The sequence below is a fragment of the Malus domestica genome, chromosome 10 (assembly GCF_042453785.1).
Source record: "Malus domestica chromosome 10, GDT2T_hap1".
Taxonomy (NCBI): domain Eukaryota; kingdom Viridiplantae; phylum Streptophyta; class Magnoliopsida; order Rosales; family Rosaceae; genus Malus; species Malus domestica.
This window is the reverse complement of record NC_091670.1, coordinates 25,552,368-25,578,181: the sequence shown is the minus strand read 5'-3', so window position 1 is coordinate 25,578,181 and position 25,814 is coordinate 25,552,368. Positions and strand designations below refer to the sequence as shown.

Here is a 25,814-nt window from a genome sequence, read left to right as displayed (position 1 = left end):
TACCAAATATCGTAAATGAGTCAAAAACAAAAGAAATCAAGCAATAAAGACTTATCAGTGGCCAATGAAATGCCTCTGTGAATTTTTCTGACCCCCGAAAGGTTAAACTGCTATGACGAAATCATCAGCTGGTCCCCAATGCACATACTTCTCCCAATGTAAAAACAAAAATATACAAAAAAATGAAAGAAAAAAAAGAGTATAAAAATCACTTTTAGAAGAAATCCATACTCATTCTTCTATACTCATGAACTTGTCCACACAAATGAATTTTCTTTCCACGACTCCATCTCCATGCCTGACCACATTTCCCACCAACCCAATAAATAGTGCCAAAATAATGTGAATAAAATTACTTTCCTCCCTCCAACTTCCAACCGATTGCAAAGACTCCTCCGAAAAGCGTCAAGTCGTTTTCATCATTCAAACGCTTACCCATGAATAATAAAGACGCATGTTAATAATTCAATCTTTATAGTTTACAAAATATAATTTAATAGTCTCCCAGATATTAGCCCTTGCACACTCCTTGTCGTTCCCACAATCCCGGAAAATCTGAAAGTTCCCAGCTTTACATGATTCGGAGCTCAAAATTCAATCAACTCAAGTTGAAAACTTCAAGCAATCAAATTCCCAGAATCCCCAAATTCCATGGCCTTGAATTCCTCTCCTCCATATCCCAGTTCACCCGCCGCCATTCCCGTCGTCGCCACCCTCTCTTCCCCTTTCGAAAACCCGCCTCCGTCCCAAGATGGGCCCAACGGTTCGACCCGGAAGCCCATTAGCCTCTGGCCGGGAATGTACCAGTCGCCTGTGACGAATGCGCTGTGGGAGGCGAGGTCTAAAATTTTCGAGAGGTTTTTTCTGGACCCGCCGAAAGATGCCCCTCCGCAGAGCGAGTTGCTGAACAAAACGCCGTCGCAGAGCAGGACTTCGATTCTGTACAATTTCTCGACGGATTATATATTGCGGGAGCAGTACAGGGATCCTTGGAACGAGGTCCGAATTGGGAAGTTGCTTGAAGACCTTGATGCTTTAGCTGGAACCATTTCTGTAAAGGTAGAATTTTTGTACTGTTTAGTGTAATTGGATTTGTGGGTTCTGCTTGACATTTGATTACTTGAACTGGGTTGTGATTTAGTGTAAAAAGGTTGTGATTGATTAGGCCGAATTGCACTTCTAATCCGTAAAGCCCCGAGCATCCGGACTATAACATGTTAGGAAGTTTCTGGTTTGGGTTTTTTGATTGTGGTCTTGGAGTTTGGAATTGATTGATCCGTCTTGGTATATTCCGCAGTGTTTCAACTTTTTTCTGAATCCCAAAGTGTAGGAATTATTTTCTTTCAAGGTTTGCATTGTCCTAAGGAGCTGCCATAATCTGGAGTGCTTTTTGTTTGAGGTTTTGATTGATTTTGTTTCTATTGAGAATGGTAATGTAAGTCATCGGAACGGCGTCTTGTTTGGTCAGGAGACAGTTTCTGCTCTTTTTATTGCTAGTTGAACAGAAAGATCGGTGCCATCAAATTTGGACGGTCGTGAGCATTGAATAACTTTGGTACTATTTATGTATATGCAAACGGGGAGTAAGGAAGCCGGGTGATGGTCATGTGCAGCGAAAATCTGTTTGCCTGTAAATGTTCATATAATGCAATGATTCACGATATGTGCTTGTCAAAATGTATCCTCTGTTGTTTTAATCTAGTTGAATTGAATTTGTCTTTTATATAGACTCAAGAATGATCATATTGAATTAAATTTGTTCCAGTGTGAATTTCTTGCTTGTAACTTTTCATGTAATGAGCACCTTTATTTTATACCTTTGTATGGATCAGCACTGTTGCGACGACAATAGCACAACAAGGCCACTCTTATTGGTCACGGCATCTGTTGACAAGATTGTTCTGAAGAAGCCGATTAGTGTTGATATTGATCTGAAAATAGTGGGTGCTGTCATATGGGTTGGACGGTCATCTATTGAGATTCAACTAGAAGTTATTCAGTCAGCAACAGGTACTTATGAATTTGACGTAACTTTATATTTGAAGTCTGATAATCTTTGAAAGTTTGGGACTTTGTCCAGCATTTTCCTCATAAGGCTTAACTTCTATTAAAATTTTGCAATTGCATTCTAAACACGTAGTGGGAAAAGGCTTTGTTGTTGTTGTTGCATTCTAAACACGTACATAAGGCTTAACTTCTATTAAAAGTTTCCTCATAAGGCTCAACGCGTACATAAAATGGGTGTAGCGGAGATGAGGATGCTTCGTTGGATGTGTGGGCACACGAGAAAGGATAAGATTAGGAATGAAGATATCCGAGGTAAAGTAGGAGTAGCCGAAATTGAAGGAAAGATGAGAGAAAACCTGTTGCGGTGGTTTGGACATGTGCAAAGAAGGCCTACTGATGCTCCGGTTCGAAGATGTGACTACGGGACAGAGGTTCAAGGCCGAAGGGGTAGAGGAAGACCTAGGAAAACTTTGGAAGAGACCCTAAGAAAAGACTTAGAGTACTTGGATCTAACGGAGGACATGACACATAACCGAGCACAATGGCGTTCTAGGATTCATATAGCCGAAGGCTTTGTTGTTGTTGTTGTTGTTGTTGTGCATTCTAAATGTTAGAATTTGCTTATGGACACTGGTGTCTCCGTCAAATTTGAGTGTAATGAATAATAAGCGGTTTGCCTCTGTTTAACTTAATCTTGATATCTTGAAACAAAACTCACTAAATCTACAAAAGGGCAGTTATAAGAACGACGATCCATTTTGTCATTCTGTCAGTGTCAACTACAAAATGACTATTATATTATCAGCCTGCTCTTCTAAAAGTGATCTTTTAACTTTATGCTCTTCTTTATGGGAAGGGATGTGCTTAATGCTCTGACTGATCAGACTTACATAAGTAAACTTTTTTGGCAGACGGATCTGACATTGCAGACTCAGTAGCTCTTTCAGCAAACTTCATATTTGTGGCCCGTGATTCTAAGACTGGGAAAGCTGCCCCAGTTAATCGGTTATCGCCAGAAACTCAAAGAGAAATATTGCTTTTCGAGGAAGCGGAAGCCAGAAATAATCTGAGGAAAAGAAAGAAAGGAGGAGGAGACAGAAGGGAGTTTGAGAATGGAGAATTAAATACAGTTAAAACACTGTTGGCTGAGGGAAGGATCTTCTGTGATATGCCTGCCTTGGCAGACAGAGATAGCATTCTTCTAAAGGATACCCGCTTGGAAAACTCATTGATCTGCCAACCACAACAGAGAAACATCCATGGTCGGATCTTTGGAGGGTTTTTGATGCACCGAGCATTTGAATTGGCTTTCTCCACGGCTTATGCCTTTGCAGGCTTGGTGCCTTGCTTTCTAGAAGTCGATCACGTTGACTTCTTGAAACCTGTGAGTACCCCATTGACATCATTCTTTTGATTGTTAGAATTAACCATATTATCATTATCTTCCCTTTCGAAGCATTTTCTGGTTCCCTTTTTGTTGTTCATCTTAATCCAAGTTATCTTTATCCTGTTATTTTGGCTTTGGAAGAATGAGCTAAGATTTCCCATTTGTACGATTTTGTGTTAGAAATATGTGAAGCATTATGTTTTAATGAGCAGGTGGACGTTGGAGATTTCCTGCGTTTCAAATCTTGTGTTCTCTACACAGAAGTTCAGAATCCGGATCAACCTCTAATTAATATCGAAGTTGTTGCCCATGTTACCAGGCCTGAACTCAGGTCTACTGAGGTATGTTCCTCCAACTGCACTTTCAAAGAACAAGAAACTTAAGTCTACCTTTAAATGAATGCCTTTAGAAGTTGACACTGCTACAGTTTCCATTACCCATTTCACTTTTGAGGAATTTTCAATTTTATGTTCTATTCACTGAAGAATATCCTTTTCAGATAATTGATATCTTTACTGTCTCGTTTTTAAACAGGTGTCGAACACATTTTATTTCACTTTCACCGTACGCCCTGAGGCAAAGGCCACAAAAAATGGATTCAGGATACTGAATGTGGTTCCGGCAACAGAGGAAGAAGCACGTCATATAGTAGAACGCATGGATGCTCAAGCCTTGCTTTCAACAAAAGGAGTCATCAGCAAATAAACACGACCATTAATCATACGAGCCAATAGGCAGCGAAGAGGCTAATAACTGTAAGTGACATGTGAAAAAGCAAATGTCGAAGAAAGCCTTGAAAAAAGGGACCATATTTATACCTCTTATAACTGAAATTAAGCCTCATCTGCACCCAAACAGTTGATATGTATTTTAAACAGAAAGGGGTGCTATTTATCTCATAATTACTTACGTGCAGTGCTTGTTAAATAAAATGTGATATCAAATTGCCATTCAACTGTTCAAGACCACATATTTACTTTTCATCTCCGATTTGTGAAGCAAAATAAATGGTGTAGACTCATTTGTGCATGTGAAAGAAAGATTACGGTTTAGAGCAGTTGTGGGATACGGACCAGGTGGTTAGGGCAATGTGTCTGTCCCTTGCATCCAGAGTTCGAATCCACATCCTTGTATATTAGAGTATGATTAAAATATTGCTACGTTTAAAAGAAAGACTTAGGTAAAATGGATTTTGGACACAGGAAAACTTCTTTGTACTAGGTTGACATATTCTTCTGTCTCCTTATTTTTTTGGAAGATATTCTTCTCTCTTCTACCCACAAAATGTTAGGAATTTATTAGTTTATTTAGAAAATTATTAGAGATCTAATTTAATTTTGTATTAGGGTATATTTGGTATTTTGCATATTACAGGTTTCTGGACAAAAAATTGAAAGTTTTCAACCACATGATGACACCAAGGCCCAGCTTTAGTCTTTTTCTTTTTGCATTGGTGATGGACTAGTTAACGGAACATATTCAAGATGATATCCTTTGGTGTATATTTTTCGCATATAATATAGTGCTGATAGATAAAACGCATGAGGGAGTAAATGTGAAACTAAACCTTTGGTGGGAAATGTTGGACGCTAAATGTCTTCGCCTCTGCAAGTTTAGTGAGGACCTAAATGAGATAGGAGTGACGGTTGGAGATCAGGAAGTACCAAAGAGTGAATGTTTTAGTTATCTTGGATTTATCTTGCAAAATAACGGGGAATTAGATGGAGATCTCTGTAGACATCGAAATTTCGGTAAATAAATGTTGACCGATAAATCAAAGTTTCAACGCTCATGTATTACATAAATTTTACACGTAGCGTGTGTCTAAACAAAAAATCGAAATAAATTGGAAAAGTCATCAAACAGGACATGTGTCAACACCTGGCAGAAACGACTTATTTCATCTGGAATATTATATTCAAAATTAGGCCTTGGAAATTTCTATAAATAGAAGGCTAATTCATTCATTTGGGAGGAGGAATTCATATTACACCTTGAAGCTCTGAAGCTCTGAAACTCCGAAGCTCTCAAGCAATTCCCGAAAGATCAAGAAAGCCCTTTTCGATCAACAATCATCCACCTTCAAGATCAAGCCCCGACGGCCCTTGAAGAAAGTGTTCTTCGTTCTTCGTTCTTCGTTCATCATTCTTCCAAGATCAAGCCCCGACGGCCCCTTGGATCAACAATCATCCTTCTTCAAGATCAAGCCCCGACGGCCCTTGAAGAAAGTGTTCTTCATTCTTCGTTCATCATTCTTCCAAGATCAAGCCCCGACGGCCCCTTGGATCAACAATCATCCACCTTCAAGATCAAGCCCCGACGGCCCCGTGAAGAACTTCCACCAAATTCAAGATCAAACCCCGACGGCCCTTGAAGAAAGTGTTCTTCGTTCTTCGTTCATCATCTGTTCATCCAAGATCAAGCCCCAACGGCCCTTTGGATCAACAACGTCGACAAATCCATACATCCAACCGTTCTTCAAGATCAAGCCCAAAAGCCCTTGAAGATCCGTTCATCACCGTTATTCAAGAGCAAAGCCTTAACGGCCCTTGAAGAAACACTCATCCTCAAGATCAAGCCCCAACGGTTCCTTGAAGATCCGCTAAAGTCCACCTTCAAAGATCAAGCCCACGGCCCTTTGAAGAAACTTCCAACAGTTCATCCAAGATCAAGCCTCGACGGCCCTTGGATCAACGAAACATCCACAAATCAACACCTTACGGAGATCGAATCAGATGATCAAATTTGAGAGAGATTGTAACCCAAAATCATCAAACCAAATATTTGTTTGTGCACGTTGTTCTTGTCTCTTTCGTTTCAGGAATTTTCCGCGTTCACAAATTGGCACGCCCGGTGGGACAATCTTTGCCTCTCATCTCTTTCTCCGTTCAAGAAATTCAAGCGCACTTCCAAAATTTATGGCATCAAGGAAGGCTCAAACTGTTCCCGCAACCGGCGTAAAGAACAAGAGCATCCTCGTTGCAACTGGTGTCACTTTGGGCATCACGACTCGAAGCATGGCAAGAGCTACTTCTGCCACCTCTTTCACCTCTGCATCAACTCTACCAAGGGAACAAGAGCACCCAAGGCACGAGCCTTTGATCACCTTAGCCTCACTAAGGGCACCAAGGGGGAAAGCCCAAGGAAATGCTCCGAATCCATGATCTCTGATGCCGATTCAAGCGACAGTGCGGCCATGCAAGTCATGACCATTGGAGCAACTTCAATCGATGAGCAGCTGGCTCAGATGAATGAAGCAATCGTAAGGCTAACCCGAACTGTGGAAGAAAAAGACTTGCAAATTGCAGCACTCGTCAACCGACTAGAGGCGCAGGACGATGAGAACCCTAACCCAGAAGATGAGCCTACGGTGGAGAGAATCGATGTGAAGCCGGAGCCAGACCAAGTAGCGGCACTCATGGGATCTCTTTCTATCCAGCAGTTACAAGAGATGATCACCAACACCATCAAGGCTCAGTACGAATGGAGCTCAAATACCTCCGGGATGTACTCGAAGCCGTATTCAAAGAAGATCGACGCCTTAAGGATGCCGAAGGGTTATCAACCACCAAAGTTCATGCAATTTGATGGAAAGGGAAACCCGAAACAGCACATTGCCCACTTTGTTGAAACTTGCAACAACGCAGGGACCGAATGGGACTACCTCGCCAAGCAGTTTGTGCGCTCGCTAAAAGGAAATGCCTTTGAATGGTACACGGACCAAGAGCCTGAGTCCATCAACAGCTGGGAGCAATTAGAGCGGGAATTCCTCAACCGCTTCTACAGCACCCGCCGCACTGTGAGCATGCTAGAGCTAACGAGCACAAAGCAGTGGAATGACGAGCCAGTCATTGACTACATCAACAGATGGCGCACTCTAAGCCTCGACTGTAAAGACAAGCTCTCGGAAACCTCTTCAATCGAGATGTGCATCCAAGGCATGCAATGGGGTTTGCAATACATCCTTCAAGGCATTAAACCACGGACCTTCGAGGAATTGGCCACTCGCGCCCATGACATGGAGTTGAGCATCGCCCATCATGGGAAGAAAGAACCAATCGCCGACTACAAGAACGACAAAGTTGTTGGGCCAAATGAGGAGAAGGCTGCGTGGAAACCCACCAAAGAGACAATGACGGTTAACATAGCTCCTGTCAAAATCTCCACACGAGGCAAGGTGATTCAAACTGAAGCTTTTCATGATCAAGAGATGCGTAGACGCACTTTGAAGGAGCTTGAGGAGAAGACCTATCCATTCCCCGACTCTGATGTGGTTGCCATGCTGGATGACCTGTTGGACAAGAAGGTGATCAGTTTGCCTGAGTGCAGACGGGCGGAAGAGATGAATCGTACCGACAGTCCAAGATACTGTAAATTCCACCGCTTCATCAGTCTTCCGACAGAAACGTGCTTCGTGCTGAAAGATCTCATCATGAAGTTGGCTCAGAAAGGAATCATCGAGCTAGATCTTGACGATGTGGTGAAGTCAAACTATACCACCATCACTTTTGGCTCTTCCGACTCAAAGTTTTCACCTCAACCGCTGGGGGCATCCTCCAAAACAAGCAAAGTTGAAGGATGGACTCAAGTCACTCCTAAGAAATTGCACAAGAAGCATACGTCTCCTCCACAAGTCCGCCAATCGGAAAGGGGGCAAAGCAGCTCTTGTCAACCTTCAAAGCAACGTGAACGTGTTGAAGATGATGAAATTTCGACACATAGATCGTCCATCCCCATCACGATGCGTGATTTCTTTCCTGAAGACTTCTTCAACTACTCAGTCAAGGCTCCTTGCTATGAAGATTGCGAGGAACGACTCTCTTAGATCGTTTGACGAACCAATGCTCCTTGTTCGCACGAGCCTAAAATGCATTAACCAAAGCTCCTTGTCTGTAAGAGCCTAAACTGCATGGCACAACGCTCCTTGCCTGCACGAGTTGAAACTGCAAACGGCACCACCAAAAGAAAATACAAAAAAATATCTATGTATTTGAACTACGTTATGACTTGATCTCTTCTTTTGAGGGGTACGTAGGCAGCTCGAACATTTAACTTCGAGTACAGTCACATCAAAATAAATAATAAACGTTTTATTAAAGAAAGTCAACTTTATTACAAAAAAAAAAAAAAATATCAGCAAGAAGGCACTTGATTGTGCCTGTGAAGCCTAAAGCCTGTGCAGCCCAGGCCCTTATCGAAGCCCAAAAGGATCATCACCTCCGGAGCCCAAATCCATGAAAATGAGCAGCCCAAAAGACCCTTCTTTCCCAAAGCTCTCCATCATAGCCTTCTCCTCAAAGCTGCCTCCACCGATACAGCCACCGACCTCGACCTCTCCCGGAACTTTCTCTCTGGCACGATCCCGTCCAACTTCGAGAACTGTAGCACGTTGGAGAGCTTCAACGTTTCGTTTAATTTGTTGACCTGTCTGATCCCCGCGTCCGGTTCCATTTTCCCGAATCTCCATCCGTCGTCGTTTTTGGGGAAGAAAGAACCGATTTTCAGGCTTTATCCCAGCAACTATCGGCCTCTTACAGAGACTGAAGACGCTCGACTTGTCGGATAATCAGCTTTCAGGCTCAATCCCGCCGGGAATTGGTACACTGAAAGAGCTGACCATGATAAGCTTGATGAACAACTTAGAAAACCTCCTTCTCTGGAACAATTCGCTAACGGGTCTCCTTCCCCAGGGCTTAGGATTCAGCGGGAAGCTCTTGCGAGTCGACGTCTCCTCCAATTCTCTCACCGGCCCGATCCCACCAAATCTCTGCGACGGCAACAAGCTCTAAAAACTCATACTTTTCTCCAACCGGTTCACCGACCCACCATCCCAACTCCACCGTTTCGAACTCCAGCGAGAACGGCGACTCCCCATCCGACTGAACCGAAATTGACCCGAACAAGTTCTTGCACCCGGTCCGACTCAAGTCCTCGAATCGCATAACTCGTTGTGGGGCTGAGACAGGCAGCTGATGTTATCGGCGCTGGACCTGCAGCTCTCTAAATTGAACTGCTTCTGAACGAAATCGGCGGGAATGAGGCAGCCATTTTACGGCGCCGAGCAATTCTGGAGGAGGAGGCTGTTGTTCCAAGTCGGGCCGAAGAGTCCGATCACGGATTCGAACCGACGGTTGCATCTTGCAGGGAGGTTCACGAAGACGGCGTTTGGGTCACGTTTTGGACTCTGAATTTGCCGAGTGTGATCTTATTATTTTCATAACAGTTCAACCGGATTTGGCAGCCAGGTGAGAATCCAAATGGGTAGCGAACCGTTTTGGCGGATTTTCCCGATCCGCATGTGTGTATGCAGGAGCTTGAGTTTTGAGCTTTGGCTATGGCGGCTGTGGAGGTTGAAAGGATAAAGACGGAGGGGTCGAGAAGTGCGGCCTTGGGCTTGGCGGATTGGAGGATTGGGAGACTATGCTCTCCGAAACGGCAGCGTATCCGGCCCACGACCAGTCTCTGCTGAGGTGGATAGCCAGGGATGTGGACGACATGTCGTGTGGACTCAAGCAGCTGTTGCAGAGCGGGAAGGGCAACCACCATAACAGCCCCATTGATTTCGACAGCAACGCCGGGTTGGGAATCGTTGATCAGAGCCCTAATTTCGATCTAATTGGGAGCAACGGCATCTAGTGATCCCTTCCTCCGTGACGACACGCAATGTAACGGTTGTGCTCAATGGCGGTGCTATGTGGCGGTGCTCCGAAGCTCCCCGACCATCCCTGCAAATTCCTCAACTCACCATCCAAATTTATACAAAAAAAATAAAATAAAATAATAATAATAAAAAAAATAAATAAATAAATAAATAAATAAATAAAAGATGGTGGAATGTTAGTACATCTGCACCATATATAAAAAAATATATATATGTATGAAAAAAAATATAATATATATAGTAGTGGATGCATGACAAAAGTGAAAAAAAAAAAATTAAATAAAATTAAAAAAATTAAAAATTATATATATATATAAATGATGGTGTCAGCCACCACCCTAATATAATATATTTGTAATAGATGGTGCATTTGGCACCGAAAGCAGATGGAAAAGAATATATATATATATATATAAAGAAGTAAATGGATTCTTGGTGGCTAGCACCATGCAAAAAAAAAGGAAAGGGTTTTGGAATGGTGGATCAGTCCACGTAAAAAAAAAAAAAAAATTTGAGAGAAATAAAGTCCATTTTATTTATTTTTCTGGAAATTTTACATAAATTTGCATTATACATACCTAAAAAAAAATCAAATCAAATCAAATTTACAAGAGGGGATCTTCAAGGACGATCAGGTGGCGCCTCAGTACTCGGCGGAACCCCAGGAGAATGAGGCACCGAAGGTTGATCATTTGAGGTTTCATTACACGGTACAGCCCCAGAAGACGAAGGCAAGTCTGCTGGAACAAACCCACAAACCTCTGATGATCAAGTAAAATCTGACCATCAGATTCCTGCATCTGGTTAATCTTCCTCTTCATGTTTGTCGCATAGCTATGTGCAAGCTTATGCAACTGTTTATTCTCCTGCTTGAGCCCTCTAATCTCCTGTTTGAGACTCATCACTTCCGCCGCCAATGATTCAACTTGACGGGTTCGAGCAAATAGGCGTTGGGCCATATTAGACACAGAACCTGCACACTGCACACTGAGAGCCAGAGAATCCTTAACAGCCAACTCATCAGACCATTTGGAAAGTAGTATGTTATCTCTGGGAGTGACAAGGTTTCGGGCCACCACCGCAGCGGTCATATCATTCTTCACCACCGAATCCCCAACGGTAAGAGGACCAGTAGGGGATATGAAGGATGGGCGCCATATGTTGTCTGGAGAAGGTGAGACTGCCTCTTCACCAAGATTCAAGTCAAAACGACGGTCGGAGGGTCCAGACATTTTCAAAGTGTTGAAGGAAGAAGAGATCGGACAAATCAAGATCTTAGAAGTACAAGAGGGGAGTTTTCACAAGCGAAAATTCAAGTGTGCTTTGAAACGAACTGCATGGCTCTATAAAAAATCAGCACTCGACGGGATTTCAGAGATCAAAGAAGCAAGCTCAGAATTCGAAGAGGCCATTCAAAAATCGAAGAGGCAAGCTCAGAAATCGAAGAAGCATCTTGCTTTTCCAGACGCGTCAGCACGCATCACACGCAAACTCAGCTTTGTGGAAATCACGGGTAATTTGTCGAAGCGCCGATCCCAGATATCGAAGAGGCGCCAGTCTTTTTCAGCCACGTCAACACCTGTCATATGCACACTCAACTTTGCGCAAATCACGGGCAATTTGTCGAAGATTTTCGGTGAAGGAGAAATCACGTGAAGTTTACTGTTTAATCATCCAACGGTTGCCGACAAGAGTGAAAAAACAGTACCGGTTATTAATCCATATAAATGTCCACCTTCACCCTTCATAGCAAGGCAAACGTACAGAACCTTTCTTCATCTCCGAGAATGTCTTCCCAACGAAGCCTCTCAAGTCACCCAGTGTTCCTTATTCCTTGGGGTACCTCTGCAAGCCAAGGACTCCAAAGCAAAAGTATCTCATATCACCAGGGTAGAAAGCAAGAGTATCTCATATCATGCGTTCTCCCTGTCCTTTCCTTTGTCCTTGTTCTTACTTACAAAGACAAGGATAAAGAAAACAATATGCCGGAACCTCCACTCAAAACTCGGGTAAGGAACCGACTGCTTGGAACCCTTCCCTGATTGCCTACCTAGCACTGCTCTCGAGTACTTGTCTCCCACTGCTGCTGTACTTCCAAAGAAGCTGCCACATCTGCCTGAAGAACAGATAAGGCAAGTGAAAATGATACCTTGCAGCATGTGGAGACAACGTGCAGAAGGAACAAGCAGAGAAGAATGCGACCCGCACAGTCAACTCAGCAGAAGGAGTCCGAGCTGAGGAACTCGAGAAGATGCCACATCTGCCTGGAGAACAAATAAGGAAATGCGGCATGCACAATCAACTCAGCAAAAGGAGTCTGAGATGAGGAACTCGAGAAGATGCCATATCTGCCTGAGAAACAGATAAAGGAAATGAAAATGATACCTTGAAGCATGTGGAGACAAGTGCAACCAAGCACGTGCTGATTCATCCGCTACTTCTTCAAAATCAAAAGTATCTCATATCATCAGGGTTGCAATCACTCTGGACGGTGAACTCGTTTTGACCCTCAAATTCTTGGGTCGACTTACTAGGCGTTGTGGGCTGCACATGCCGATTCACCACCCTTGAATCAAATCCTTAAAGACCAAGTCACCAACTGGAAGAATAGCCCATCAATCTTGAAGATCATACCGTTGACCAAATTGCTCAGATGTGAAATAGAAAGATTGAACAAAGCAACAGGCTGTCACCTTTACCTCGTGCCTGTTTGCCATGTGTTCGAATCAACCTTCGAGATCAAGCCTCAAAGGCCCTTGAAGAAGCTTCCAACCAAAGTTCAAGATCAAGCCTCGACGGCCCTTGAGGAAATCACAAGTCCGATTCAAGATCAAGTGTCTACCACCCTTGAATCAAAAAACCAGTTCAAGAATAAGCTGTGGAAAGTCAACAATTGGAGGAAACCAGAAAATCCTCCAACCCAGTTCAAGATCAAAGCTGTGGAAAGTCAACAAGTGCAACAAAATACGTGCCGATTCATCCACTACCAAAGCCAAGGATCATCTACCACATGAAGCTCCTTATGGTCCAATTTCAACCTTCAAGATCAAGCCTCGACGGCCCTTGAAGAAATTTCAAACAAAAGTTCAAGAACAAGCCTCAACGGCACTTGAAGAAATTTCAAACAAAAATTCAAGAACAAGCCTCAACGGCCCTTGAAGAAATCTCAAGCCCAATTCAAGATCAAGCCTCAACGGCCCTTGAAGAAATCTCCAGCCCAATTCAAGATCAAGCCTCGACGGCCCTTGGATCGACATCTACATTAAGGGACTTCAAAACGCATCTCCTACACGTGACAAGCACATGTATACGACGCGCCTTGAAGTGGGGGCATTTGTAGACATCGAAATTTCGGTAAATAAATGTTGACCGATAAATCAAAGTTTCAACGCTCATGTATTACATAAATTTTACACGTAGCGTGTGTCTAAACAAAAAATCGAAATAAATTGGAAAAGTCGAAATAAATTGGAAACAGATAAAGGAAATGAAAATGATACCTTGAAGCATGTGGAGACAAGTGCAACCAAGCACGTGCTGATTCATCCGCTACTTCTTCAAAATCAAAAGTATCTCATATCATCAGGGTTGCAATCACTCTGGACGGTGAACTCGTTTTGACCCTCAAATTCTTGGGTCGACTTACTAGGCGTTGTGGGCTGCACATGCCGATTCACCACCCTTGAATCAAATCCTTAAAGACCAAGTCACCAACTGGAAGAATAGCCCATCAATCTTGAAGATCATACCGTTGACCAAATTGCTCAGGTGTGAAATAGAAAGATTGAACAAAGCAACAGGCTGTCACCTTTACCTCGTGCCTGTTTGCCATGTGTTCGAATCAACCTTCGAGATCAAGCCTCAAAGGCCCTTGAAGAAGCTTCCAACCAAAGTTCAAGATCAAGCCTCGACGGCCCTTGAGGAAATCACAAGTCCGATTCAAGATCAAGTGTCTACCACCCTTGAATCAAAAAACCAGTTCAAGAATAAGCTGTGGAAAGTCAACAATTGGAGGAAACCAGAAAATCCTCCAACCCAGTTCAAGATCAAAGCTGTGGAAAGTCAACAAGTGCAACAAAATACGTGCCGATTCATCCACTACCAAAGCCAAGGATCATCTACCACATGAAGCTCCTTGTGGTCCAATTTCAACCTTCAAGATCAAGCCTCGACGGCCCTTGAAGAAATTTCAAACAAAAGTTCAAGAACAAGCCTCAACGGCACTTGAAGAAATTTCAAACAAAAATTCAAGAACAAGCCTCAACGGCCCTTGAAGAAATCTCAAGCCCAATTCAAGATCAAGCCTCAACGGCCCTTGAAGAAATCTCCAGCCCAATTCAAGATCAAGCCTCGACGGCCCTTGGATCGACATCTACATTAAGGGACTTCAAAACGCATCTCCTACACGTGACAAGCACATGTATACGACGCGCCTTGAAGTGGGGGCATTTGTAGACATCGAAATTTCGGTAAATAAATGTTGACCGATAAATCAAAGTTTCAACGCTCATGTATTACATAAATTTTACACGTAGCGTGTGTCTAAACAAAAAATCGAAATAAATTGGAAAAGTCGAAATAAATTGGAAACAGATAAAGGAAATGAAAATGATACCTTGAAGCATGTGGAGACAAGTGCAACCAAGCACGTGCTGATTCATCCGCTACTTCTTCAAAATCAAAAGTATCTCATATCATCAGGGTTGCAATCACTCTGGACGGTGAACTCGTTTTGACCCTCAAATTCTTGGGTCGACTTACTAGGCGTTGTGGGCTGCACATGCCGATTCACCACCCTTGAATCAAATCCTTAAAGACCAAGTCACCAACTGGAAGAATAGCCCATCAATCTTGAAGATCATACCGTTGACCAAATTGCTCAGGTGTGAAATAGAAAGATTGAACAAAGCAACAGGCTGTCACCTTTACCTCGTGCCTGTTTGCCATGTGTTCGAATCAACCTTCGAGATCAAGCCTCAAAGGCCCTTGAAGAAGCTTCCAACCAAAGTTCAAGATCAAGCCTCGACGGCCCTTGAGGAAATCACAAGTCCGATTCAAGATCAAGTGTCTACCACCCTTAAATCAAAAAACCAGTTCAAGAATAAGCTGTGGAAAGTCAACAATTGGAGGAAACCAGAAAATCCTCCAACCCAGTTCAAGATCAAAGCTGTGGAAAGTCAACAAGTGCAACAAAATACGTGCCGATTCATCCACTACCAAAGCCAAGGATCATCTACCACATGAAGCTCCTTGTGGTCCAATTTCAACCTTCAAGATCAAGCCTCGACGGCCCTTGAAGAAATTTCAAACAAAAGTTCAAGAACAAGCCTCAACGGCACTTGAAGAAATTTCAAACAAAAATTCAAGAACAAGCCTCAACGGCCCTTGAAGAAATCTCAAGCCCAATTCAAGATCAAGCCTCAACGGCCCTTGAAGAAATCTCCAGCCCAATTCAAGATCAAGCCTCGACGGCCCTTGGATCGACATCTACATTAAGGGACTTCAAAACGCATCTCCTACACGTGACAAGCACATGTATACGACGCGCCTTGAAGTGGGGGCATTTGTAGACATCGAAATTTCGGTAAATAAATGTTGACCGATAAATCAAAGTTTCAACGCTCATGTATTACATAAATTTTACACGTAGCGTGTGTCTAAACAAAAAATCGAAATAAATTGGAAAAGTCATCAAACAGGACACGTGTCAACACCTGGCAGAAACGACTTATTTCATCTGGAATATTATATTCAAAATTAGGCCTTGGAAATTTCTATAAATAGAAGGCTAATTCATTCATTTGGGAGGAGGAATTCATATTACATCTTGAAGCTCTGAAGCTCTGAAACTCCGAAGCTCTCAAGCAATTCCCGAAAGATCAAGAAAGCCATTTTCGATCAACAATCATCCACCTTCAAGATCAAGCCCCGACGGCCCTTGAAGAAAGTGTTCTTCGTTCTTCGTTCTTCGTTCATCATTCTTCCAAGATCAAGCCCCGACGGCCCCTTGGATCAACAATCATCCTTCTTCAAGATCAAGCCCCGACGGCCCTTGAAGAAAGTGTTCTTCATTCTTCGTTCATCATTCTTCCAAGATCAAGCCCCGACGGCCCCTTGGATCAACAATCATCCACCTTCAAGATCAAGCCCCGACGGCCCCGTGAAGAACTTCCACCAAATTCAAGATCAAACTCCGACGGCCCTTGAAGAAAGTGTTCTTCGTTCTTCGTTCATCATCTGTTCATCCAAGATCAAGCCCCAATGGCCCTTTGGATCAACAATGTCGACAAATCCATACATCCAACCGTTCTTCAAGATCAAGCCCAAAAGCCCTTGAAGATCCGTTCATCACCGTTATTCAAGATCAAAGCCTTAACGGCCCTTGAAGAAACACTCATCCTCAAGATCAAGCCCCAACGGTTCCTTGAAGATCCGCTCAAATCCACCTTCAAAGATCAAGCCCACGGCCCTTTGAAGAAACTTCCAACAGTTCATCCAAGATCAAGCCTTGACGGCCCTTGGATCAACGAAACATCCACAAATCAACACCTTACGGAGATCGAATCAGAAGATCAAATTTGAGAGAGATTGTAACCCAAAATCATCAAACCAAATATTTGTTTGTGCATGTTGTTCTTGTCTCTTTCGTTTCAAGAATTTTCCGTGTTCACAATCTCAACCAAATACAAGTTGGATGGATAAAGTGGAAGAGTGCATTAAGTGTGTTGAGTGATCGTCGTATGCCACTAAAGCTATAGGACGATAATAAAGCCAACAATGCTTTATGGCACGAAATGTTGGGCAATCAAGAAGTAACACATGGAAAAAATAAGGGTAGCGACGATGAGAATCCTTTGTTGGATGTGTGAGCACACAAGAAAGGATTACGAACGAGGATACCCAAGGTAAATTAGTAGTGGTCACAATTGAAGATACGATGAGAGAAAATCATTAAGATGGTTTGGACACGTGAACCAAAGACCTACTGATGTTGCGGTTAGAAAATGCGACTATGAGACGGAGGCTCATGGTAAAAGGGTTAGAGGAAGACCTAAAAAGACTTTGAAATATACTATAAGAAAAGATATGAAGTACTTAGAGCTAACAGAAAGCTTGGAGCAAAACTGAGTGCAATAGCGTTCTAAGATTATATAGCCGACCTCGCTTAGTTGGATAAGGCTTGGTTGCTGTTGTTGTTGCTGTAGGGTTTCTTGGGTTTAGGTCTCTATAAATATTGCTTGTAATATAGTTTGAGAAGTCAAGCACATCGTAGTTTTTAGTTTGTAGTCGTTTTGGCATTCATAGTTCCATAGTTTGTTTGTTTGTCCATTTGGTACTCTAATTTTCAACTTAGTTCAAGGAAAGTTTGATCCTTCGACATTTAATCTGCTCAAGGTGGGTGTCAATTTGTTCGTTTGTTGCTGAGTATCAGTTCGTCATTGTTTTTTTTTTATGTCTCTCTGTCTAGTAGGGAGGCAGATTGTCTGCCCTCCTTTTATCATGCTCTTCCCATCCCCTTCTATTTGTGCGGTCACGGTTAAGCCACATCAACATATCTTATTATCTCTATAAAAAAATCAATACAAAATGTTAACGTGGCTTAACCGTGACCGCACAATGTAGAAGGGGATAGGAAGGACATGGGAGGGTAAACAATCTGCCTTCGTCTAGTAGTAGGTAGGGTTTTGACATTGAAGAACAAAAAAATAGAAACAAAAGCGTCAACATCAGCTAGTCAATCAGTCAGAATCACCAAACCGGTCAGTCAATTAGAATCAACCAGCCAACCTGCATGTCTGCTTAATGGAGCCTGCATTTGTATCTAATTGTTGGCAAACTCACGTCGTATACCATCATAAGTTTAATTGAAGACAAGGGGGGCATTGGAATTTATTAGTTTATTTATAAAATTAATTAGAGATTTAATTTTGTATTATGGTATTTTTTTATATTTTGCACATTAGGATTTCTTAGATTTATGTCTCTATAAATGTTGCAATTTAAGAAGTCACACACAATGTAGTCTTCAGTTTGTAGTCGTTTTGGTATTCTTGCTTACTTATTTTGCTCTGTAGTTTATTTTTCATGCATTCGGTACTCGGCAACTCAAATTTTTTTCCTTTTTATGTAAAGAAATTAGAAATTTTTCTAGCAAACAAATAAAGAGATAAATTTGGAATTTATCCTTGCTGTCCTTTTAATTACTTTGGGTGGTTAAAGAAGAGTATATACCATAAAAAAGTATAAACTTGGGTCCAGTTATAAAGATGTTTGTTTCTTTACATGAAAAGAGATTACATATTTCAACGGAGGCAGCGGCAGGACCCCAAAGGTCACTTTCCCTAAAAAAACTAGTCATTTTTCCTTCATTTTTTCAATTTTCCAGTAAGCAGCAGAATATGTTTCCTTCACACATGCATGAGCATGATGGATACATGTGAAGTAGGCCTTAGTTGAAAACGACCTCTTCATTGATTTTACACCAAGAGGGGAGGGACAAGGATCCTCTTTGTAGGAATCCGGAAGATCAATCAATAATGTTCGTTCATCGTACATCGTGTGATTAATTTTCCTCATATACTGTTTATATTTAATTTTAAATAAAAAAATTAAATCAATTTTTAGCCGTACGATATACAATGAACGAACACGATTAATTGAATCCCCACAAATAAGATCATAGGATCCTATTCCAGAGGAGACGACCTTATGCTTCAATAAGTAATTAGGGCAAAGTATATTTTACCCCTTTAAAGTTTTCAGTGACTCCCTTGTCTTTAAAACGTTGCAATAGTATACTTGAAATGGTGTCTTTAGTTGCAATAACCCGAAAATATTTACATAAAAATTTTCTAGGACGAGTCAGGCCAAAACGAGCTTTCTATATTTGAATACCATCTAGCCTCACGTAAGTACATCCCCTTAAGGATCCCACTCTTTGTTTCATGTGGACAAAAAAATAGAGTTCAAATCCTCGTCGGATCTTCTTTGTGAGGATCCTGAGAATTAGTTCATCGTGTCCGTTCATCATACATCGTACGGTTAAAAATTATTTTAAATATTTTTATTTAAAAATAAACATAAACAATACATAACAAAAACTGATCACACGATATACGATGAACGAACACGATTCACGAATCTCTAAAATTATCACCAAAAGAATCCAAAGAGGATCCTGTTGGCAAAAAAAAATAGTAACAAAGGATAAAAAATTACAAAAAATTATTGTATTTGAAAATCAAGTTGACTAAGAATCAAACACAACTAGTGCTAAGAATAAATTATAAAGAATAATTGGAGATAAAAGAGTGCGCATATTTGTCGATTTGTTATTTTAATTTATCCAGAGCTGTCAATTTTTTCACTAAACATTAATTTTGGTCGATTACCTTCCTAAACTTTTACAATTAATTAGTTTTTCCCTTGAACTTTAATTTTAACCAATTACCTCTCTCAACTTTTATAAATAACAAATTTCCTCAATGATGCTAGATTTTATCACTTTAAAAGTTTTCATCAATTTTGAACTGTATGGAGGCAAAAAAAGTGAAATTTTTTTAATCTAATGGGGGGATTGGATATTTATAAATTTTAGGGGTAATCGATTAAAGCTAAAGTTCAAGGAGAAATTGACTAATTATAAAAGTTCAACGGAGTAATCGGCTAAAATTTAAGTTCAAGGAGATATTGGCAACTTAATACAAGTTCAGGGGCAAACTGATAAATAACTGTAAAAGAGTTATAGAGAGTAAATTAGTGGTTTGATACAATTCAGAACATTTACATAAACTGTCTACAGTCAAGAATAAGCTGCATGACTGATCTTCCCAGAAACTATCTAGTCTGAATTACAACTTATTCTTCCCAGATAAAATCTCCTCCTCTGTATATAATCTATAGAACGCAAAATCGCTTACATGAATTTTTACAAGTACACAATTTGGGGGGTGGGGGGGGGGGGAACCTAAGCTATATATAACATAAACCTGGCATGCAGTTGCAAGCTGTTCAAACCGCCTACTTCAGGCGGTTTTACCAAATCGAACCAAAAAGTCATCCTGAAATGGGCTGCAGAAACTACGGAGCTGTGCTCTCATCATCGGACGAACTGTACCGCCTTAACCCATGAATTCCAGGAAGTACTTGTGGCATTGGATTTACTGGAACTACTTGTGGCAGCATTGGATTTACTGGAACTATTTGTGGTAGCATTGGATTTACCGGAACTGGAAATTTGTGGGCGGTACTAACTTGGGTTCGCTCATTTATCATACCAACTTCCTTGCATACCCGATCAAGAACTGTAAGAAAGTCTCTGACCACCGTGAAGATTCTAAACGGGTGAGCTTCTTCCCTAGCGGAGTTTCCATGGAAGTACTCTGTAATCTCCTTCACCAGGGACAGTGCAACACTTTCTTGAGCTTGAAGTCTTATAATCTCCTCTTCAGCCAATTTCATGAACATGTTCATTGACTCTGAGAATTTCCGCCTGCTGTCATCTGATACTGTTGTCTCATTCAATTGCACAACCTCTGCGATGTTGCTAATTCCTTTAGAAAGCTTGGAAACATCACTGCTAAGCACATCAAAATCCATGGCAGCAGCTTTCTTCACATTACTGAGGTCTGAACTGAGAGCTGAAACAACTTGCAGGCCAAGCCTCCTGCACTTGACATCATCACTCAAAGTTGGGTTTGAAGTTTGATTGCCACCGGTGAGACGAGCACCTTCTGTTCTTATGATTTCTTGTACGACAAAATGCAGGAGTGTTGTTTTCCCATCTGCCCCCTTGACGTCAACCAGCTTGAGGAGTGTGTCCAGTTTGAAGGCATGGGCATCACCACGGTTTGTCCCAACATTCATCCGGTTTCCAGTCTTTAGAACAGCTTCCAGAAGCTTCAAGAACATCCTGCTGTTTCTCAATTCTTCACAGGCAGCCTAAATAAAGGAAATTCCAATGAGATAACGCCTGATGGAAAACTATCATTTCCCTATGGATAGAAATATCCATGTTAATTCAAACACATTTGATTTACTAATTAATGTTTTATGTGCCTTGGTATATTCCATCTTGATGGAAGCGTTTGCTTAATGTTACCATCTTAGCATAAGCAAACAAAAACGAATCTAACATCACATGTTAAAAGGAGAAAGGAATGGGGTGATTTACCTCCAGAGTTTCAAACGATTTTTTAAGGTACTCGATCTCAGACTCAAAATTAGTCACGTAAAGCATTGCATCAATCCTTCTAAATGCAAAAGGAACGTCAAGCAGCTCTTTCAAAAATCTCTCGGCAGGACCAAGCTTAACTGGTGAGTCGTCTTTGTATTCCTTCAGCTTACGTTCTTCTTCTTTGGTTGGAGCCATCTTCATTAGACTTTCAAGTAATTCAGTTCCAAGAGCATCCGAGTTTCCTGCATTCATAACCAATACCAACAAACACCATGAATTCACTATCACACAAAAATTATCACAAACCATTCCAGTTGCAGTCAATTTATTAGCTTGTAATAACTATATATTTGGAATCTTGTTATGAACTTACGAAAAGTTGGTTTCATGAGGATTCAAATATTTCCCATACCAACCAAATTTAAATTCTCAATTTAACTAAACGGCATGTTCACGTTATAACCAAAAGCATACAAGATATTACCACCAACGTTAAACAATTTTTGCAGTAAAGGAAGATATAGCCAATATTTAACGAATTTTACCTTCTAATAAAGCTTCGCAAACTTCCTCTATGGTCACATTGAGTGCCCTTAGCGAGATTGCAATATTTTGCGACTTTTTAGGATCAAGCACTCTGTTCTCTTGGTTCAGTGAGGGAAGAACTGCTGTTTCTTTTGGATTCGGGTTCGGTGTTTTTACAACAAACAATGTCTCTATCATTTCTTCATTCAATCTGCAACCAACCAATAATTCCACTAATTTAGTAGAGCAACACAGTATACCAACCTACTACATAATTTATAAGTCTACCATAACAAGTAAAGCAAGTAAATGCAAATGAGTAACATCTTACTTGAAAGAGCTTGATCTAAGCTGATCCCACACCATTTCGCGGTCGGAGCTTGCTCTAACTTTATCCCAATGCAATGGCTTCAACTTGGGTTTCGGAGTCTCCTCAATCGGCTCCAACGGCGTAGAACTTGGTGGCAACTCCACCGGCGAAACAGGGACCTTTCCCGGGTTTTGAATCACAAAAGGTCTTGAAGGAGGTATGAGAGCTGGAGGCCTAGAGATCACTTGGCCAACTGGTGTTCTAGGACTTGGAGTCTCCCAGAGTCTCAGTGAAGGAGGCATTGGCGGTGGCGGCGGAGGAACCGAAAGAGGCTGCTTTAAACCAACACTAAACGCTCTCTCCGGCGAATTTGACAACGAAGACGATGAAGATGATGAAAGAGACTGCATTTTGGGATCCAAATGAATAAATGCTCGATCCGAAGCATTTGAAATTCTTGGTGAGGCAGCTGAGTTCTCCAAACCTCTCAGTGGTGACATAGAAGGTGAAAACGACCTGGCTTTTGAATCAGAACCGTCTGATTCTCTCTCCGGTGACGATGAACAATGTGATAATGGGGAAGGGGACTGATCATTCCGATCCGGAAAGGCCGTAACTTTCGTTAACCCATCTGTGTTGTTTCCGAAATTTAATTCCGGTGAAGAAATAGGAGAACTCTGACCCGAAACCACCGAAACTTTCGATAATGCATCTGGATGGATTCCGAAATGTCTCTCCGGTGACGAAATCAGCGAACTTTGATCCGTAACTACCGAAACTTTCGATGATGCATGTGGGTTGTTTCCGAAACCTCTCTCCGGTGAAGAAATCGGCGAACTTTGATCCGAAACTACCGAAACTTTCAGCGGTGCATCTGGGGTCTTCTCCAATCCTTTCTCCGGCGACGAAGATAACGAGGACATCGACGGAGACCTTCCGTTTCGGTCCGATGCAGATGGGTATTCGTCAGCAGCTCTCTCCGGCGAAGATAGTGGAGTCAACGACGGAGACCGTACATTGACGTCCCCAAACGGCGTCGTATAACGCGTGGCTGAGGGCTCCGGCAGTTTGGGCTCTTCTGGTCTTCTGTTGGGACTCAAAGTCACCGGAGGCGAGAGACTGATAGAGTGTGATCGAGGCGGTGAACCCAATTCGGAAGACGAGCAAGAACACGACGTGGTTTCGCTGCTTCTTCGGTCAAATACTCCACCCGCTACCGCCGCCAACATTCTCCTGGACCCGGATCCGTTTTCGTTGGAGCTCTCGCGATCGCCCGAAGACCCTCTGGGGGAATAGAACTCTTCTTCCTCTTCCTCTTCCTCATCGTCTCGGTCCTGAGTCGAACCCAGTTCGGCATTCTTGCAACGGCTCAGCCTCGAGATCTGCCGAGAAAGCGGCGGAAGCGGCTGGAGGTCCGGTGAGTCGACTTTCCGAGTTTCTAATTCGGCGCTTCGACCAACACTCCCGCCCGAGTCGACTCTCTCCTCAAGTGAGCGTGAATTGACCAATGTGCCCAGGTAAAGGAACTCGGAGCTGGTGGAGGAGCCGGTCCGGAGCTTGTGGGTCCCACTGTAGGAGTGGCCGAGATTGGGCGCCTGTAACAGCCTGTTGCTGTGCTCGGATCTAAGATACGACTTCTCGTCCTCATCCTCGTCGGGGAAGTTGCGGCTGTTGTGCCGTCTGCGACGGTAGAGGAAGAATGCGGCTACGGCCACCACGACGGCGGCGGAGAGCACGGCGGCGATAGTGAGGCCGAGGAGCTTGTGGGAGCTGGAGTTTTTGGTGGGCTGGGGGACGATGAGGGAGGAGATGTTGGCGGGGAATGAGGCGAAGGCGGTGGCTGGGGCGGGAGGGGGAGGCGGAGGGGAAGGGTTGGATGGGAAAAATGGGGAATTGGGAGGGGGAGAATTGGAACTGGAAAATGGATACTTCGGGGGAGTTGGGTTGGGAGGAGGGGAAGGCGGGGATGGAGATGGTGGCTGAGTGGGCGCCGGCGAAGAAGATTCCTGCGGCAGAAATGGCTGGTGTAGGACTCTATAGTTTGGCCTTGGAGATGCAGTGAGTGGAGAGGATAAGAAGAGCAGGAGGAAGATGAAGAAGGTGGGCATTGTGGTGAGCTTGGAGATTGAGTTGCTGCAGAGTCCCCAGTGTTTTTGTGAGTGAAATTTGTCAGTCTAGAGAGAGAAAGGGAGGAGAGAGAAAGGGAAAGTGTGAAAAAGTTGTATTTTGAGAGTGAAAAGGGGTTATAGAAATGGGAAATGGTCTGTTGGTGGTGGTGGCAAGTGAGGGCAGCTGCATCCAGCTAAGATTCTTACTTGGAGTTGGACTGCTGTTTTAGTGAGATGTTTGCTTGCTAGTCGGTAGTTGCTACTACTTCCACTAGTGGAACGCTGGGACTGTTTTGTGTTTGTGTCCACTCTTTGGTTTTGTTTTGTTGTGGTTAAAATTTAATTATTGTGTGGTCTATGTTGGGATTATACTCTGCACACAGTTAATGCTACAGTTGAAGGGGAAGTTGGGAGGATGTGAGAACTCTCAAAACTTTGTTAATTAGGAATAGGCAGGTGTCCAAGTCTAATCATGAACAAGACATTCTCCATGGAAGAGTTGGGTGTTACTTTTTGAAAATTTGAGATGTTCTTCAAATATGTCTTTCAATTGCTAGATGAATTGTTTGTATGGACATTAGGCAGGGTAGCTGCTAGTCTCATGTCTTTGTATGTGTTGCTAGGGGCATTTGTTGATAGATTCACTTTGGCATGTTTGTATTTGTTGACATACTCGCTCGAAAACTATTGACATCAATCGACATCAATCGACATGCTCACTCAGAAGTTGTTGGCATATGTCTACAGGCGTACAATATGAGTAGGCAAATGATCTCGGGTCTACTAAGGAGCGACAATACCAATTGACATGCTATTACGTCCAAATGATCACTGGTTATGAACCTTATTTGCGAATATCTCAAGATTTAGGAGAGATTCTTCTTGACAAGTTTGCATTAGGTTTGCTTAACTAAATTTTGTCTTAATCCAGATCTCAAAATCATAATAGGAAGTTTTCTAAAGATATGAATCTAAACTCTAATTTCCCTTTCTTAGAGTCAAGGCACGTCTTGAACTTTGTATTATCACTTTATGTTGAGTCGGCCCTAAAACTTTCATCGTGGAAGTCTGGTTGGAGCAATTTTCTCATTTAGTTCCATATTTGTTAATGTGGCTTATACCTAGAATATAATTGTCATACTGTAGTATGGATTTGAGTATTCTTGTTCATAACCTTGAATAATACGCTAACAGACGCAAAACCACTATGGAAATCTCATCAACGTGTCAATGTACTCTTTCGTTCTATACTAAATTTTATATATCTATGTAGTACACCAAATATTCATATGAACATAGGATTATAAATTTCGGCCGTATATTTTTCTTATATTCTCCTTTTCCTTGTTTCAACATGTTGCGGAAAAAAGTTCAAGATGCATGTCATTGTCCAACATATTTGTGCATTTGAAATATTAAGTGTTTATTTTATGGGGTGTGTTATTTACATACTTCTTTTTACTTCTTTCACACTTCTTAATTTCTATCATTTGATATTGTTATAAATTGTTGCGATAAGCAAAAAAAGGTCCCTATTTTATTTGATAAATTGTCGCGAGAAGAGTGGAAAATTCAACCAGGTTTGCAGATAAAGGCTCCCGTGATTTGAGGGCGTAGGTCAACATAAGCGGTGTGTCAGG

The 25,814-nt window shown here is 42.2% G+C and overlaps 2 protein-coding genes across 2 annotated transcripts; one reads left to right on the top strand and one right to left on the bottom strand.

Annotated features, from left to right (window-relative positions):
* Positions 1–267: 267 nt before the first annotated feature.
* On the top strand, positions 268–4,349 carry LOC103401296 (acyl-coenzyme A thioesterase 2, chloroplastic-like). The gene is made up of 5 exons (XM_008340006.4): positions 268–1,059; positions 1,833–2,010; positions 2,919–3,391; positions 3,607–3,735; positions 3,929–4,349. Exons 1-5 carry the CDS (start codon positions 652–654, stop codon positions 4,097–4,099), a joined length of 1,359 nt encoding a protein of 452 aa, XP_008338228.3. The 5' UTR covers positions 268–651; the 3' UTR covers positions 4,100–4,349.
* A 15,434-nt stretch (positions 4,350–19,783) lies between these two features.
* LOC103401294 (formin-like protein 1) lies at positions 19,784–24,583 on the bottom strand. Its single transcript, XM_008340005.4, has 4 exons — positions 22,088–24,583; positions 21,777–21,967; positions 21,229–21,473; positions 19,784–20,996 (listed from the first exon to the last, which is right to left on the bottom strand). Exons 1-4 carry the CDS (start codon positions 24,172–24,174, stop codon positions 20,136–20,138), a joined length of 3,384 nt encoding a protein of 1,127 aa, XP_008338227.3. The 5' UTR covers positions 24,175–24,583; the 3' UTR covers positions 19,784–20,135.
* Between the last annotated feature and the right edge of the window lie 1,231 nt (positions 24,584–25,814).